The 18731-nt window shown below is 42.2% G+C and overlaps 1 protein-coding gene across 1 annotated transcript in view; it reads left to right on the top strand.

Annotated features, from left to right (window-relative positions):
• The window catches only part of Dora (zinc finger SWIM domain-containing dorado), a gene marked incomplete at its 5' end in the record, with an annotated part of 98305 nt that extends 80158 nt beyond the window's left edge, over positions 1–18147 (top strand). The window contains 20 exons of the mRNA XM_076533240.1: positions 1930–2181; positions 5559–5734; positions 5882–6192; positions 6530–6956; positions 7016–7267; positions 7376–7651; positions 7719–8261; positions 8342–8518; positions 8597–8783; positions 8964–9093; positions 9159–9315; positions 9374–9570; positions 9646–10138; positions 10218–10346; positions 10429–10642; positions 10751–11049; positions 11113–11217; positions 11317–11684; positions 11768–11917; positions 12074–18147. Coding sequence (XP_076389355.1) covers positions 1930–2181; positions 5559–5734; positions 5882–6192; positions 6530–6956; positions 7016–7267; positions 7376–7651; positions 7719–8261; positions 8342–8518; positions 8597–8783; positions 8964–9093; positions 9159–9315; positions 9374–9570; positions 9646–10138; positions 10218–10346; positions 10429–10642; positions 10751–11049; positions 11113–11217; positions 11317–11684; positions 11768–11917; positions 12074–12140 — 4910 coding nt within the window. The remainder of the gene's footprint in view (positions 1–1929; positions 2182–5558; positions 5735–5881; positions 6193–6529; positions 6957–7015; positions 7268–7375; positions 7652–7718; positions 8262–8341; positions 8519–8596; positions 8784–8963; positions 9094–9158; positions 9316–9373; positions 9571–9645; positions 10139–10217; positions 10347–10428; positions 10643–10750; positions 11050–11112; positions 11218–11316; positions 11685–11767; positions 11918–12073) is intronic.
• Between the last annotated feature and the right edge of the window lie 584 nt (positions 18148–18731).

Here is an 18731-nt window from a genome sequence, read left to right as displayed (position 1 = left end):
TCAGACTTTGTGCAATTTGCAGATGGAATGTTGTCTGTTCAGATTGACAGACAGCCATTTTGTCTTAGGTACATTAATATTGCGGTTAAGTAGTCGTCTAAAGGAAGCTTTGAACTAAAAATTGATACATTAAGAATGCATTTTTGTGATACTTTTATGTCACGAAATGAAAGTCAGACTTTGTGCAATTTGCAGATGGGATATTGTCTGTTCAGACTGACAGTCAGCCATTTTGTCTTGAGTAGATTAATAAAACGCTTATGCAGTCGTCTGAACGAAGGTTTGAACTAAAAATTGACATACTATAAATTCATCTTTGCGATACTTTTCTGTCATGAATTAACATCAGACTTTATTTCCATATGACATTATACGCTGTACTTGATAGTCGGCCATTTTGAAAGTGACGCTCACATATATTCTTTAAAGCACAAGGTTTAATTGCATATACGGTAAGCGCAATTTAGCAGGACTTTATGAATATTAATACGAAGGAAAAATGGTCGAAATTGAATTGGTTTATGATGGAAGCATAGATTTCCTTATGGAACAAATGGAAGAACGAGGATGAGAGGACGACACCGTTCGGTTTCTGGCCTGCGGATGCTCGCTAATCAAATAGAAATGGAATTTCCATTAATAATAGGCCGCAGCTCGGTAACGTCGTTTCCGGGCATATTGAGCGCTGGGAAGCGCAGCAGCGCGATAAAGCTTTTGTCTTGGTGGATGGAAGCGGAGCATCCTCGTGTTCCCGCGCGGATGCGGCAAATGGGATTAAAACGATAGAACGTTGCAGAGGGCTCCCTAAGGATCCCCTTTAATCCTCCTTACTATAGGAATTTTCTGTTTACACGTGTATTCCCTGAGATCACGTCCACGGAATTCCCGATCGCCCGTTATTTTTCATTAATTTCGCACTGACAAATACTTTCCTGTTCGGGGAATTTCATTCTTTTCATTTCGCGATTGATTAAATACCCTTGAGATTGGGAATTCATAAAACGTGCTGGATTATTATTGATAGAATTGATGATGTGTGTGGTTTTGGAAGTTGGTGAGGAGGGTTATGTTACTTGGATATCTGTTTTTATCATTTTTTGGTGGATGTGGAAGATTCTAGTTTTCTAGGAACAAATTTTGTATGCCCTAAGTTTCCTATTACCCAAATTTTTGGTCTTCTATTTTAATTGATAAATGTACCGATTCTCATATTGTCCTGATTCCCATATTGTCCCAATTCCCATATTGTCCCAATTCCCATATTGTCCCAACTCCCAAATTGTCCCAACTTCTGCATTACCCCAACTCGCAAATTGCCCCAACTCGCAAATTGCCCCAACTCCCATATTGTCCTGATTCCCACATTGTCCTGATTCCCATATTGTCCCGATTCCCACATTGTCCCAACTCCCATATTGTCCAATTCCCACATTGTCCCAACTCCCAAATTGTCCCAACTTCTGCATTGCCCCAACTCGCAAATTGTCCCAACTCTCACATGACCCCAACTCCCATATTGTCCTGATTCCCATATTGTCCCGATTCCCACATTGTCCCAACTCCCAAATTGTCCCAACTTCTGCATTGCCCCAACTCGCAAATTGTCCCAACTCCCACATGACCCCAACTCCCATATTGTCCTGATTCCCACATTGTCCCGATTCCCACATTGTCCCAACTCCCACATTGTCCAATTCCCAAATCGCCCCAACTCCCACATTGTCCCACCTCTCAAGTTGTCCCAATTCCCAAATTGTCCCAATTCCCACATTGTCCCAATTCCCAAACTCTCTAATCCTCAAGTTTCCAGTCTCCAAATTTCCCTACTTCCCAATGTCCCGACACTCGCATTTCTCAATTTCCGTACCGTTAATTGTCCAAACGTCTCAATTGATGAGATTCTAACGAGAGTTTGTTGTGAATTTTCAGATGCACAAACGGTACTGACGCTTTGCGAGCTGGCGGCGCGTTGCGTCGCCTCGCATATCCCGTTCGAGCTGGTGGAACACGTTTACCCGCCCGTGCCCGAACAGTTACAGCTCAGGATAGCGTTCTGGAGTTTTCCAGACAACGAGGAGGACATCAGGCTCTACTCGTGTTTAGCGAATGGCAGCGCGGACGAGTTCCAGCGTGGCGAGCACTTCTTTCGCTCGAGGTGCGTCAAGGACCCCCTACAAATCGGTGAGTCAATCTTTAAATTTTTTTTATAATTCACCTTTGTTCATAATGAACGCATAAAAGTAATAACAATTTCATAATGTTATCAATTCGAGAATGGTAATACGTGTTTGAACTTTTACGAATTCAGGGTACTTGTGGCTTTTGCTGATTATGATCGCAGTTAACCTTTTAGTAAAACATACATGATGTGACATAGTAGATATGTTTCTAAAAATACCTTATTGTCGTATTTGTCTTGTATGTTTCACTGTGACAAGTAGTCGATGTCTGACCACCGCTGACCTATTCTACTGCAATTTCACTTCGCACAATTTAACATTCAGCTTGTCACTATCACCTTTATAGAACCCATCAAACTAATGAATCTTAGACGTCTCATTTTAAATTACAGAAAATAAGAAGCTCTTGTCAAAATATATTAAACTTCAGCATAACAAATCTTCTAAACTAGTACACGTTATTTGCACAGTTCATTTCGAGTCAATGTAAGCGGACATTAAACGTGCATAAATCTGGGGTTAATTTTGTTAGCAATAATAAGTTGCAGTACTTTCTGGAATCTTCTTGATTCAGTATTAATAATAGACCCACCAAACCGGTCAGTTGATCCTGTTGTATAAATTATGTGTCATCGTTTATAAATTAATTTTTTATTTGAAGTTATAAGGTAGGTCTCGATATGTTGCAAATTTTTCTAACAGCTCTCTAGCTGCTCATCAGTAACTCCTCGTACGACGAAAGGTAATCGTATCAGAATAAAACGAAATCCGAAAAACGAACGGTAGATAAGGGACGTAAAAAGAAACAAAGGGTGTCTCGCTAATTGATCGCGTTAAGTCGCTTCGCCGGGAATTAGCATACTCGTTTCCTCCCATCGATCCGGAGTGTTACGTTCGTTCCAGCATCAGTTTACAGAGAGGGAGTATTCTGCGACACTATTTTGGACAGGGAAACGTCGGAGTCAGGTTTCCAATTACGTCTATCCAGCGTTTCCCGTCTGAAAGGGAAGCCTTCGGGCGAACCGCGTCACGGCTCGTATGCTCGCCAACTTTACACAATACCCCCGTTCGTTCCTCGAATAAAGAAGCTGGTCAATTTTTCGACGCTTCAATCACGATACCGCGTTCGTTAACATCTCTGCAACTCAAACGCGTCGGTTTAATAATCGGCAAACAAACCGGCCTGAAACAAACATCTCTTTGATGGAACCTCGATGGTTCTTGATGCACGTTCTCGTCTTTCGCCTTTCATCTTTATTGCGAGACCATCTTAAGATGTTGCAATTTATATATCCTGATTATCGTACCAAATAAGTTACTTGTTTTTTTTAGGGAATCTAGGAGATTTAGGGAATTTTGCATCGTGTGGAATTTCGGAATATAAGAATTTTGGGATATAGGGATTTTTGAATCTAGGGATTTGGGGATCTAGGGATTTGGGAATCTAGGGATTTGGGGATCTAGGGATTTGGGGAACTAGGGATTTGGGGATCTAGGGATTTGGGGATCTAGGGATTTGGGAATCTAGGGATTTGGGGATCTAGGGATTTGGGGATCTAGGGATCTAGGGATTTGGGGATCTAGGGATTTGGGGATCTAGGGATTTGGGGATCTAGGGATTTGGGGATCTAGGGATTTGGGAATCTAGGGATTTGGGGATCTAGGGATTTGGGGAACTAGGGATTTGGGGATCTAGGGATCTAGGGATTTGGGGATCTAGGGATTTGGGGATCTAGGGATTTGGGGATCTAGGGATTTGGGGATCTAGGGATTTGGGGATCTAGGGATTTGGGGATCTAGGGATTTGGGGATCTAGGGATTTGGGGATCTAGGGATTTGGGGATCTAGGGATTTGGGGATCTAGGGATTTGGGGATCTAGGGATATGGGTATCTAGGGATTTGGGGATCTAGGGATATGAGTATCTAGGGATTTGGGGATCTCGGAATTTTCGAGTCTAGGGATTTGGGGAACTAGGGATTTGGGGAACTAGGGATTTGGGGATCTAGGGATTTGGGGATCTAGGGATATGGGTATCTAGGGATTTGGGGATCTAGGGATTTGGGTATCTAGGAATTTGGGGATCTAGGGATATGGGTATCTAGGGATTTGGGGATCTCGGAATTTTCGGATCTAGGGATTTGGGGATCTAGGGACTTGGGGATCTAGGTATTTCTCAATCTAGGAAGTTGGGGATCTAGGGATATTTTGGGATCTGAGAATTTTCAGTTCTAGGGATTCGAGAATCTAGGGACTTGGGTATCTAGAAATTTGGGGATTTAGAGATTTGGGGATCTAGCGATTTGGCGATCTAGAGATTTGGGGATCTAGGAATTTCGGAATACAGGAATTGGAAAATATAAGAATTTCGGTATGTAGTAATTTTAAAATGTAGGAACTCGAATATAAAAATGTCAGAATCTAGGGATGTACGACCTAGTAATCTCTATATCTATAAATCTAGGAATACAGAAATCTACGAATCTAGAAACATACACATACATCACTCCCACAATATACCAAAATTGAACAAGTGTATAACATTATACCAACTTAATATGACGCACCTGTTGCGTCACCACGAAAATTCCATACACCCCTTTTTACCCTAAATCATAAGAAGCGATAAAATCATAACAGTCATTTAACACGTCCGAACAAAAGTAATTCAATATTAAGAATCGAGAGATTCGGTAAGAAGAGAATAGAGAAATGTCGGAAGTTAATCCTTAATTTCATTGTCTGACCAAGATGTACCTGGACGGTTAATTTCCTCGAGCTAATTTAAGCCACGCTCTATATAGAATCTCGTCTTCCACTTTGTGTTCCGTTGTCAACTATCCATGGCCCCGGGCCGTTGTTTCTTAATGCAGTCGAATGACGTCTTTATCACTGTGTTTCCCGGCAAAGTGCGCTTCAGCTTCTTCTCTTGACGACCGGCAGCAATCTCTTTCGCGAAAAAGCGTTTACATTTCGCGATGCAAACAATACCACCGCAGTACACTCGCGAGCTTTATTACTTTATTTACGGTCTCAAACACGTGTTGTACTTTTAATTCTATTCGCAGACGGAGAGGAAACTGTACGGAATTAATTATGCAATATAGCGCGTGGGAAGTTCGAGTTATAATACGAAGTGATCGTGTTCTAAATAATTCCAATTTTACGAGCTACGAGTAGACTGTAAGTAGAGTTTCAGAGTAGTAGAAGTTTCAGTACACTCTTGATATATTGCATAGTTAGATCAGTACATGCTCGGCAGGTAACTCTTCCTATTAGTATAGGAACTAGTGTGCAATTCAAGAATCGTGGGGATGCCCATGGTGATATAATAAGAGTACGATTTATTAAATACGACTCTTCTGCTTGCATTCAACAGGGTTTCACCTGAGCGCCAGCGTGATCTCGCAGGGAGTGATGAACGGTGTTAGGACGCAGTGCAAAGTCGCGGTGACGTTTGATCGGCGAAAAATTACGTCCTGTAATTGCACCTGCTCCTCGAAGGCTAATTGGTGTGCCCATGTGGTCGCCGTTTGCCTCCACAGGATACACATGGTACGGAAACTCGCCATTTATTACACTCGCAGCACGAAAGTATAAATGTTTTGCTCGCTAGAACATCGGACGTCCAGCGTCGCCAATTTATTATATCAATTGAGCTACCGGTTAATTTATAATCGACATCCTCCGATTTGTATGCAGCCCACGCAGGTGTGCCTGAGAGCTCCGGTTAGCGAGTCCTTGTCGCGTTTGCACCGGGAACAACTGCAGAAGTTCGCGCAGTATCTTATCAGCGAGTTGCCGCAGCAGTTTCTGCCCACTGCTCAACGTCTCCTGGACGAACTGTTGTCGGTTCAACCGAGCGCCATCAATAGTTATTGCGGAGCCCCTGATCCAACCGCTGGCGCTTCGGCTCACGATCAAACCTCCTGGTACCTCGACGAGAAGACACTGCATGACAACATCAAGAAGATCCTCATCAAGTTCTGTGTACCCGCTCCCATTGTCTTCAGGTACTTATAAACTTGTATTTACCTAAACTTTATCAGACACTCACAGCCATACCGCACGATGTCAGCTCCAATACATCACTACTTGAACGTTTGTGGCATTTTCCAGAAGAACAGTTAATTTGTCACAAATGATTCCTTCAAGGTTCTTCATCTTAGCGACGAGTACTATACGATACGGCAAAAAACAAGTTTGACCTTGAAAGTAGTTGTCGAGGTCAAACACCTTTCTTCTCCTATCGTGTAGCATTCATTATCATTACAAAACCCAGAAAGTATTTCGAATGTTCTACATGTCTAACCTACTGTGTCGCAAGATTTCATTCTTGTTCTATTGCAGCGATGTTAATTACCTGAGCACCACTGCGCCTCCTGCGGCCGCGGAATGGTCCTCGTTGTTACGACCGTTGCGAGGACGGGAACCGGAAGGCATGTGGAATCTGCTGTCGATCGTGCGCGAGATGTTCAAGAGGACCGATCGTAACGCCATCCCGTTGCTGGAGATCATCACCGAGGAGTGCATGGCCTGCGAGCAGATCCTCGTCTGGTGGTTCAACACGAAGGTCGCGTTACTGAACGGGACCGGCTACGGCGGCAAACACAATATGAACAGCAACGTGCACGCGTCGCAGCATGCCTGCTCGTCCTTGTGCGACGAGATCGTCGTCCTTTGGAGACTGGCCGCTTTGAATCCTGGCCTATCGCCGTCCGAACGAGAGATGCTTCATGGCCAGTTCACTGCCTGGCACATGAAGGTCATCGATAAGGTGAGATCGATTTTAATTTTGTAATAACTGTGAGTTCACGGATGACTCTTTGCGTTCAGGTGACGAAGAGTCGAGGCAGCTCCGTCACGCACAATTCACACAACAGGAACAACAGCGGCGGCCATAAGGATTCGTTGAAGAACGACCTGGCCGTGTTTACTGGGTTCAAGTCCGCTCTCGAAGCGTGTTATCTGGATTGGGAAGAGTACACCTTGCCTGGTATCACGTACACCGCCGGAAGCAATCCCATGTATCATTGTCCGTTCACCTGTTTTCGGCATGCCGGCGATACGAGGACCGAAGTGAACCAGGTTAGCTACATGGTCATACCACATCAGATTAGAATTATATCACGTTAAAATTTTGAGAGTTTGACACGTTGGTACTGAACGATTTTAAATAATCTTACTTTGCCTCAGGTGAACTCGAGCGCAGCCGTGTTGAATTGTCAGCCACCCGTCTCGCACCACCACGGAAGACGTCTGGGTCTGGCGGAGTTCAGTTGGCGAGAGATTCCTCGAAAGGGTCCAGGAATGTCGTCCCGAAACGGTGGCGGTGACGGAAACCGAAGTAGCGTCAGTTCCGAAGGTTTCTGCGAAAACGAGACCGATATGCCCGATATTCCCGAGCCTCAGGTAGTTCTCGTTAGACGTTCTTGTGCTCAACTAAACAATTGTGGGGACACAGATTCGCAGGTTCGTCTCCATCCATCGTGTTCCACTCGTTTGACTCTGTGCACTCTTATTAACGTTTGCGTTACAGGAGGGTGGTGGCAGCGAATCGTCCTCCAACAGCAACGTCAGTCTGAAGAACGCTCAAGACTCGGACAAGCACCGCTCAAACGCCTCGTCCGAGACCCATAGTGATAGTAGCGATAGTAGTAATAACAAAGCCGCTTGCGGTTCCAAGAGCGAGCAGGAGTCCGACCAAGAGAAGGATCCCTCCAGAAGACCCTCCAAGGACGAGAGTTCCTCGTCCAGCAGCGACAGTCCGTCTGGCGACGAGTATCACGTATATTATTATGATCCGAAGGCAGTCACGGGCACTAGTGGTAGCTCCAGCAAAGACTCGAAGAATGAATCGCAGACCAACACCGCGCCGAACGCGAGTATGGTTTTGGGTAACCTGATGAAGACGGAAGACCCGTGGGACATTTTGTTCGCCAGGGCGGAAGGACTATACGCTCACGGGCACACGAGGGAAGCTTGCATACTAGGTGTCCAGTTGGGTGAGGAGCTACTAGCAAATCCACCGAATCTCATGATCGACGAGCCACCGGCACCCGTCAAGGGCAAAAAGAAAAAGGTAGATTAGTTTATTGGTTCAGTAGAACTAGAAATATGCAGATGAGGTTGACACAAAGTAACGAATATGATACATTTCAGCAACAAGTGAACCCGGCGTCTCATCAGCTCACGTGCCTTGCGTCCGCCACGTTAGCTAAGTGCTGTTTCCTGTGCACGGTCCTTGCAGAGAACCCCGAGTACCACAATCTGGCGTTCAGGGTCGGTTTGTTTGGCCTGGAAATGGCTAGACCGCCTGCCAATACTAAACCATTGGAGGTAGATTCAAAGACTATCTTTCTAATTAAATGCTACTTGAAAATGAACGAGTGCTTTACAAATTAATATCTGCTGTAGGTAAAATTAGCTCATCAGGAAAGCGAGTTGGTTGGCCTGCTGAAAAGAATTCCACTCGGTCCTGCGGAATTGGCGATGGTTCGGCAGAGAGCGGAACAACTGAGGGATGGAGTTCTCAGGTCCAGAGGTCACGCGCTGCTCCCGATCATGCTGGCTAGTTTCATATTCGACGCCCTGAATGCACCAAGTATGCTTCTTTTCCTGAAATTATTTCTTCTGAAATTGAATACTTGACGAGAAAAACGTTCTATGCGGTACGGTCGCATAATTGATGAGTTTAGGTTGAGGGATATCCTTTTTCAGAGAAGAAAGTGTTAACGTTTGAATAGTTTAGGCGGAAAGTAAAAGATTGTGGAATGATTCGCAGGACTAAAACAACTGTCCTCAGACATTGACGAGAATCTTGGGTTCGACGCGGCCGTTGCTGCCTTGGGTTTGAAGGCGAACGTGAGCGAAGCTGATCATCCTCTTCTTTGCGAAGGCACTCGACGTCAAAGGTAGGTTTTATTATCGCAATGTAATGATGTAGAATAATTCCATATTTATGCTGTAATCTTTGCAGAGGTGACTTGGCTCTCACATTGCTTGTCCACTACAAGGATGAGCCAACAAAGGTGGCGAGGATAATGGACAAGTTGTTGGACCGAGACGTTCATCAACTGATCAAATCGCCAATCTTGAGCAGTTACTATACCTCTAACCCTCCAACTAAGAATGAGGTACGGATCACGTTTGTTTAGTTAGGTTATGCAGCATAATGATTTGTTCCTCTCTCAGGTGGCAAGATACCTCCATGACGAAGAGTGCTCCTCTCCTCTCGCCGGAGCGGAGGCAGGAAACGGTGACAGCATCGTTGGCACAAGTAGCAGACCTCATAGCAGCACCAGCGCGGAACTGGAAACTGGCATGGGTGCACTCACGGTGCAGCCGCAAATCGTTCAGCCACCTGTGCCTACTAGAACTAAAGAAACAAGGTTTGTCTAATGGCTTCAAGTCTGTAACTCGGGTGTGATTAAAAAATACAACTACAATGCACTATCTCGTTACAGATACAAAAGCAAAAGAGTATATCCATCAATCCCCAATCAGCCATCAGAAGCAGGAGCACATTTCATGTGCGAGTTAGCAAAGACGGTTCTAGCGAAAGCAGGTGGTAATAGTTCCACTTCGCTGTTCACTCAAGCATCCACGAGCCAGAATCACCATGGACCACACAGGGCCTTGCACATGTGCGCCTTCCAGCTCGGTCTGTATGCCCTTGGACTCCATAACTGTGTCACTCCGAATTGGCTGAGCCGCACCTATTCGAGCCACGTGTCCTGGATCACTGGCCAGGCGATGGAAATCGGGGCTCCGGCTATTTGGTTTCTCATAGAAAGCTGGGAGGGGCATCTAACGCCACCGGAAGCTGTCAGCATAGCCGATAAATCGTCCAGGGGCAGTGACCCCAACATGGTTCGGGCGGCCGCTGAACTCGCTTTGTCTTGCTTACCGCACGCTCACGCGCTCAATCCAAATGAAGTTCAGAGAGCCATTTTGCAGGTAGGAATTTTCTCCTCGCTCGTGATACACGCCGGTTGTCGGAATTGGCCGGATTGTGAACGATCCTGTTTCGTTGCAGTGCAAGGAGCAGAGTGACCTTATGTTGGAAAAAGCTTGCGTCACTGTGGAGAACACCGCGAAAGGTGGTGGTGTATACCCAGAAGTGCTTTTCCAGGTTGCTAAATATTGGTACGAACTATATCTGAAGGTGAGTGAATTGTGTCAGGTTCTTAAGTATGAAATTTGACAAATGGATTATTGATAAAATGGATCGATGTTCGCATGCGTAGCACACTCCTGGTGGAGAACAGCAGGATGACATGCCACATGATCCTTTACAATTGGATCTTAATGGGGTACTTCTAGTGGAGCCTGGGCCGTCAATGGACATGTCAAATGGTCAGATGATGCCTGGACCAGCTCAAGCAGTAGTGGTGACCAGCACTCAACCGCCACCTCAACCGTATCCCACGCATCCAACTATAACTACCCTGGCACCACTGGGTATTTGTCTTATCACTGTTATAGTTAACGATACTAGTACAAAACAGTGATTGGTAGATCGAATCATTATTGCTGTAAAACTTCTTAACGCAACACATTTCGTTGCAGGAGTTGGTATGCCGTACGCGGTGGGTCCCTACAGTTTCGTGCATCCTCACCACTCCATCCCCACGTTCGGTGGACCGATGCCTTCGCATAGGGTAACTGTGCCACCAGCACTACCGCACATGCAAATGTATCATGCGGCATATCCGCCTCATCCGGCTCATCCGCAGCATCCTCAACATCCGCACCATCCGTCACAACCCACGCAACCACCATCGCTGCCGCAATACTACACACCGCAACCCCCACCACCACCGGGAACTCATCATTTGTTCACCATGCAACAGCCTATGCCAGTTAATGTAGGTATTTTGCTACAGCTGCACGGAACGCATCATTCGAGCGAGTAACATGATCATTTTTAGGTGCAAGCGGGAGTAACCGGTTCCATACCTGGTCAGAGCAATATGCCCGGATCCGCGCTGGTTCAGACACAGCCTATAATATCCACCGTAAGAACTCAGCCGCAGGTAACTGTATAATCTGCGTAGCTTTTATTACGAATATATTAATCTCTACCGAATACAATTATCAAATCGCAACCTAATGCCCCGTTTTTTAAACACCAGGTGCACAGACAAACACAGCCCGTCAGCCAACAACAGTTTCAATCCCTCGTTGCGGCATATCGTGTTGGCATGTTGGCGTTGGAAACATTAGCTCGTCGGGTACACGACGATAGACCTCAAGCGAAATATGCGCGAAACCCGCCGTACGGCGAGGACGTGAAATGGTTGCTGAGAGTCTCGAAACGTCTGGGCACCCAGTATCTTCATCAGCTTTGTATCTGCACCGTGAACAGCATCATCAGTCCCTTCGTTCTCCACGATGTTGCACTGGAAGCGGCACTCTATCTGGCCAGAAACAACCCAGCTCTCGTGCTACAACACTTGAGATCTGCTCCGTTGGCACCTCTTGTACACAAATGCCAACAAATGTTAGTGTATATTGTAGATCTCTTATCGCGTTCAATTGTGTACTGTATGTGATGGTAGATATTCATTCTCTATTTTGTTATAGGTACATTCAGTGCATGCATCAAAAGCTGTACCACTTGACAGCGGGCGATTACGAGGACTTTGTGAACATTGTGTGTGCGGCGAAGGCGGCGTTTCACATTACACCGGAGGGCCATGCTCAATTCAAAGATTGGCTGCAGTCTATTAAAAGGTATCAGTTTGTTTTAATGATTGGAAGTGGAAAATTGAACTTTTAGGTTAAGTTGTGTGCTCTTAGATTATGAGTATGAGTAGGTCTTCTGGCAGCTAATAAGGTAGCTATGAAGTTAATTGAAGTAATTAATTTTGGAAATAATTTTGTTTTCAGATCTCAGTCCTGTAACAAAGATCTGTGGACACAGATCAACGCGGCGCTGCAGCAGAACGGCAAATGACACAGAGCGGAACCAGGCGTGACGTGGCTCACCTCCCTCCCTCATCCTCCACCACCTCCGCCACCTCCTCCACCGACGACGACAACAACCCTAGTGCTTCAACATCAGCTTCGCTGTCATCCTCATTCACAGAGCATCGTGTGCGTTCACGGGCTGCCTACCCTCGACAAGCGGGAACAGGATCCCCGTAGCGTTCATCGCCGACGCGGCCCCGTCGCGTCGACAGCGGCATCGATCGCGAACAACCGTCGGACCATCAGGACTAGGAACAGCCGATAATTAATTAGCTTCGAGTAGAAGAACACGAGCGGATCGATCCCACTGAGCGAAACATAATTCTGAGTTTAGTTAATCTGTCTGAAAGTTACGAGCGAAAGTAACGGCGAGGGCGAACGAGCGTGTGAGGGTTAGCGAGAGAACAGGAAAGATAGATTCGAGCGTGTGTGTGCGTATGAGAGAGAGAAAGAGAGAGAGAGAGAGTTGGGTTAGAGAGAGTTAGTATGACTATTCTTTTAATTAAAGAGTACGACGTGTGTGTGAATGACACGAACAAGGAACGTGCAGCTCTTGCAAATTACACTTTATCGTCACCGACCGTTTCTTGAAAGATCAAGAATAATTTGACGACGACGAGTGTCGCGTACGTCGATCGCTATCGAAGGCTAATCGTTCATTTTTGGTCTTTTTTCTTTCCTTTCTGTATCTCGAAGCAACGAGCTACGCATCGGAAGAATCAAAATTTCTGGTTTCTCTGAACTCGAGCGATCGCCACCGGCAATTCTGCAAGATTTATTGGTTCGATAACCACTTTCACTTTTCTTCTTTTCTGTTTTTTTTTTCCTCTTTCGGTTCTCGTTGGGACCTTAAGATCGAACATCTTTAGCGGCGATTAGATAGGAAATTTTATTTTTCATTCATAGATAGGATGAATTCTCGCGTCTCTTATTTTATTTTTGTAAACAATTAAGCAAATTTTTAAAATATCGATAACACACATCTATATATATCTATATATAGATATATATATATATACATATATATATAAATATATAAAAGGATGACGATAAGGGCAGATTCGTATACAGATAAGTGATAATTACTAAAACGTCGGTGAAAAATTTTTATAGAAGTGAACATTTTTACTTTCCTAAAATGACGATCGACCTCGTCCACCACCACCATCGCCATCACCAATTTACATCACAGCCCTCCCAAAATTTTGTCTCCTTTTCGTTTATTTTGCTATGCGATTATATTTTAGTTCTACAATTTATTCTCTTCTTTCTTTCTTTCTTCAACTACTTTTTCTTCACGTTCTTTTTTTTTTAATTATATCGTAGGCGTATATTATACACGTTCGCAAAGCATATTCTCGTTTCTTTGTCATTAATGACAATCCATAAACGAAACATGATCTCTGTAATTTTTAAATTAAAATAATTTGAAGAACGAATAAAGCAAAATTATAGCTGATGTCGCGTTTTTCGAGCTACACCTTGTCCATGAACAACACCGTGTAACGATATGTATGCTTAGTTTGTTTCTGTCGTTTTCAACGTATTTTGTTCCTTTTTCCTTTCAAAAATAAATGTTGCTTTTGTTCATCCTCAATCCTAACCTTCGTCGTTTGTCATATTTACACACGAATCATAGTGAGTGCAGAAATTTTTCTCACTTTTTGATCTTTTGTGAAATTTTTATGTGTACTCATTTATAGACATTGTTACTTGCTTTTCCATCGATCGTTTGTCGTCGAAAAAAAAGGAAAGAAGCGTAACAGCCCAAACTCGTTCGTTGTCGAGGAAAGGGACAAGTGTAATATTAAATGGCACTGCCACTAATTAACAATATCGATGGTCATGGAAAGAGCAATATTTAATTGTTAACGCATTTTAACGTGATACTATGAACATTAAGATCGAAATATTGTTTCGTGTCCTCCAAGAGTTAAGGCACCAGCAAAATAGCAGCTAAATGTATATTTTAAATAATTCGCATCATGTTGTCGCGTGGAAGATCATTTTATTCGATTGGGGATTTCGAGTTCTTGATGAAATGGAAATTTCAGAAATTCAAGAAACATTTTAATTTTTACACTAAGTTGAATCAAAGTTTAATGAAGTATTGAACATTCTAATTTTTTGTGTCAAGATTTTAATTTTAACTTGACTGTAATTTTTATTATTGAAGGGGTTGACTGGAAGAAGAATTTGTTGAGAGGATAATAAATAATTTTTTACTATAATGTAGACACTTATTGGGGTGGTTTAAATAATATCATTAATTTAGTTTAAATTTAAAATATTATTAATGAACATTGTAGTACATATTTTTCAAAATTAATTCCATTAAGAAGTATATTTAATTCTGTGAGTATTATCTACTCTGTATGTACTGCACCCTATTTTGACCCTTCTAGTTTGTTCTTGAGAGACTAATTAGGGTTGAGTGTGTCAAAATTAACAAGGAACCTAAATAATTCACAATCAAGCATTAAAAGTTTCAGCTAAGATTGCAAGAAAATTTTTAAAAAAGGTGTCCTTCCAAATAATTTTTAAGTACAACAATTTCTGCAATCTCAAATAAACACGTAAAAATTGTATAAAAGAATGATTTGATTTCTTGAATTTCTGAACGCAAAATGGCGGAAAATCGGTATAAAATGGCGGAGAGTGGGGGTGGGTGGCGAGACTCGAGTGTACGTCCGATTCACAGCTGCCCCGCGTGTACATATTATAAATATAAAATGATCTAGTTGATATAAAGAAGAAAAAGCTAAAGAAAAACATGAAGACGAATCCACAAGCGTCGTAGTAGTTACTCTAGGTCCACTTCTTGCGTGTGTGCATTATAATCGATCTATTCATAGGCGTAGACACCTCACTAGCCTACTTAGCGTTTAGAGATGACACTAGATATTTAAACAAGAAAAAAAAATAATACGAAGAAGCGATCCTTATCAGTTCTTTTTTCATGTAGACGGTCGAAAGAGAGGTTGCGGATTACGAACTGTAAAGTATTAAATCGAGGGAAAAAATGAGATCCTAGAATCGAACTTAGAACTGCTAGATTTCCTTTGTTTCTTGATCCGTGCGAGAATGGTAACTCGAGCGTCGTGCTGGCGAATTTATTCTACGATTTATTTTGTCTACGAAATTGCTGTTTGTGAAATTTACTCTCAGTTCATAAATTGATTTCTTAATTGCACATTTTCGTGGTTTACTTTATACTGTAGTGACATTCGAAGATTAGATCACTATTTTTAGGTTTGTTAATTATTTTACAAATTAATTATTTACAACGTGTTTTTAGGTGCAATGTATGGTTCCTTTAAGGGTGTACTGAGTGTCTTTTAATATTTTAAATATTCAAGATTTGTTGTTAATTCGATTCCCTTTCAAAATTTAAAAAATCTACTTAAAAAAAAATTCTCTTTTTTATCTAAAATTTCTTAATTTTATAAAAATGTTTCTACTGTTTAATAACCATCTTGAATATTTTTCAATCAGGTTGTCTTCAACAGCCTTACATTTAACCTAACCTAACCTAACCCTACATTACAATTCAAATAAAATAATAATTTAAAGGAAACTTGCATTGCACCTGTACATCACACAGTACATAACAAACTAAAACAACAATAACAAAAATATATAAACATTTAGAAAATTCGAAACATTCCACAGAATTTCAATATACAAATACCAATACATAATACGGCATACAAAATGAAAATTATCTATTGCAATTTTGAAGTATTCACACAAAATTTTCTGTCAAAATAGAATATTAAAATTTTCACTTTAATGATCAGAATAATTTTTGAAGGTCTTAATACCAGCTCGATACACGATGTACATATAAGAGAAATGCTCGCGTTTCTACCTAAAACAGTGCGAAATGATCACTTGCTAGTTGACCCTCCTTTCGTGTTCAGCGAATGTTCTATGGTTCACCAGATTGTACATACGAACTCAAACGAGATGAAAAACTTGTGTAATTCCATAAGAATTTGCAAGTCGTTCCACGATTTGTGATTCGAGATCTGCGAGATTCAATCGAGCACGATGAAACCTTTCGACAAATCCCTTTCGATGGATAGAACGCGTAAAAGAAGCGATTTTGATGTTCTTAGAGCATTTTCTGGACACCGTATCTCGGTTTTAGACGAAAAAGAGAAGCGGAAAAAAATACGAGACGAAAAAAGAAATATATTGGGAGGCGACAAAGTATCTATTTTTACACTTAATTGAAAAATGTCGAAGAAAATTTCGAAGGAAAAAAAGAGGAGACGAGGAAGAAGAAACAGAGAAACGAAGAATTCTCTCGATTCGAAGTATCTGGCCCTTTGGTATGAAATTAGGGAAACCCCGGAAGCCGATCTTCTGTCGAAGCAAAAAAAAAAAGAGAAAATGGAAAATGATGAATATATTTATATATAAGGATAAAATGACAAAAAAAAATAATGAAAAAAAAAGAGCGAAGGAACCGTTCGAGAGTCGAACGAATCCGGAACACATGAATGTCTGTAAATAATCGTCGTTTAAATGAATTTTTTTAATTGCTAGCTAGCGAACAGAGTCGCTGTGGGTAATCATTTTTGGATCGATGTATCGATCGGTACTCGATCAGTCTGGCGGTGATTTTTAGACTTCCGTCTAGAACGCGAATATCGAGTTGCAGTAGCTTCGTAGAAACGCGAGGTCCTGATTCGTGAGACCTTGAAAAACATTGATGGAAAAAGAGTGGGTTCTCACGAACGAACCGTCGATTTGGTCGGCAATTAAGTGAGGGTTCGTTTATACTGAACGATCGCATCTTTGATAAAAAAGAAATAAAGAATTTCAGTAAGGTTCAATCGTTCGGGATAAACGCACGCTGAGATTGTACATACATTAACGATCGCATTGCACTAATAGCAAGTGCGTAAGAATTTCTCGTGTGAGCACACAGAATCAACGAGTACTTCTAAAGGGATATTTTTGCCAATGTAAATTCTCGATTTTAAAAATTTCTAAGTTGTTAACTTACCAGGTTTCAAAATTACCAAATTCCGAGTCTGAGTTTCTGGGCCTTTAAATTTTCAAGCTGTCAAATTTCCAAGTGCCCCAATTTCCACGTTCCCCAATTTCTACGTTTCTTAATTTCCACGTTCCCCAATTTCCAAGCTTCCTGATTTCTACGTTCTCCAATTTCCAAGTTTCCCAATTCCCACGTTCCCCAATTTCCCATTCCCCAAATTTCCAAATCCCCCAATTTCCGAACCCCCAAATTTCCTAACCCCCAAATTTCTAAGTTCCAAAGTTTACAGTGAATTAAAAAGCAAACGCTGCACTTCACACATAAAAAATAACAATAGTACGCGACTCCGTGTTACATCGAGAAATTCGAACGCACTCGAGTATTTAGATATAGAACACAAGTTCCCGACAGATTCCCAAGAAACGCGATCTTTCGTACCAACGAAATCAGGAAGAATCGAGAAATGTGTAGGTTATAAACCGAAGGGAATCGGAAGAATTAACAAATGGCGAGGGGTCGCGTTTCGAGAATCGAAGGGATCGAATCTGTCGGGAAGGAAACTTTTGCTCTTCGCTGTTGATCGACTTTCATGATAATTATATAGCGTTAATATCCTATTTGTAAAACTTTTCTTCTTGACTTGCATTCACCGAACCACACACAGATCGCATTGTATATTGTAAAACGGTGCATTATGTCATTTCCTTTCTTTTTATGGTTTCTCGATTTTTCGATCGCTGAAGCGACGCAGGATAATGAACGATGTGTGATGAGAAGGAGAAACGTCTTTTCTTTTTATCGACTTACTTTCGAATGCGTGTAAATGAAATTTTTATGGGATACACTTGATTTCGCTGTAATTGATCAACGTAGATCTCGGCGTACTGTAACGTGTGCTGAATATATTTCGATTTCTAATTGCGTCCTTCGTCCGTTATCTTTCTATTGTATCGATCCACTGAAATACAATTTCTGATTTCACAAATCGTCTTCTTTATTCGCCTCTCGAAATCTCTGTGGCTATTATCTTAATACACAACTCCCGCTTCCGTTGACAGGAAGGTTGACAGCAGAGAGGATGCCACGCCGTGAGGTGACAGATCGATACATCAATCGATAGGTCTCGCAGCGATGTGTCCCTACATGTATTATTACGTATTTTTAACTTCCTCGCAGTATTATGTTACACACTATTTAAACTATTCTACTCATTTTTTCAAAAAGCATATTTGACAAATATACCATCACTATTTTTTATTTTAATTTCGACCGTTAAAGGCGCTGCGATACAAAACCAGTCCTGATCGATATGGTAGGACACTAAAATGGTATGGGGACTTACCATCTTATGGAATTTCAGGCAATACTGAAATACCGATTGTGCAAAATATAAGGGTTTTGTCGTGCCCCATCTAGTCGGTGCCTCTACAAAACGGTGAACATGAGAATTAATTTTATAGAATGCCATTTTATCGACTGCTAAATTCGCAAACAAGCTGCTGCTATCTAGTGGTAAAAATGTGTTTAAGCAGGGCGTACTCGCTTGATTGCGTCATAAGAGAAACTGAT

The sequence above is a fragment of the Megachile rotundata genome, chromosome 7, assembly GCF_050947335.1.
Source record: "Megachile rotundata isolate GNS110a chromosome 7, iyMegRotu1, whole genome shotgun sequence".
Classification (NCBI taxonomy): Eukaryota; Metazoa; Arthropoda; class Insecta; order Hymenoptera; family Megachilidae; genus Megachile; species Megachile rotundata.
This window is presented reverse-complemented; position numbering and strand designations above follow the sequence as displayed.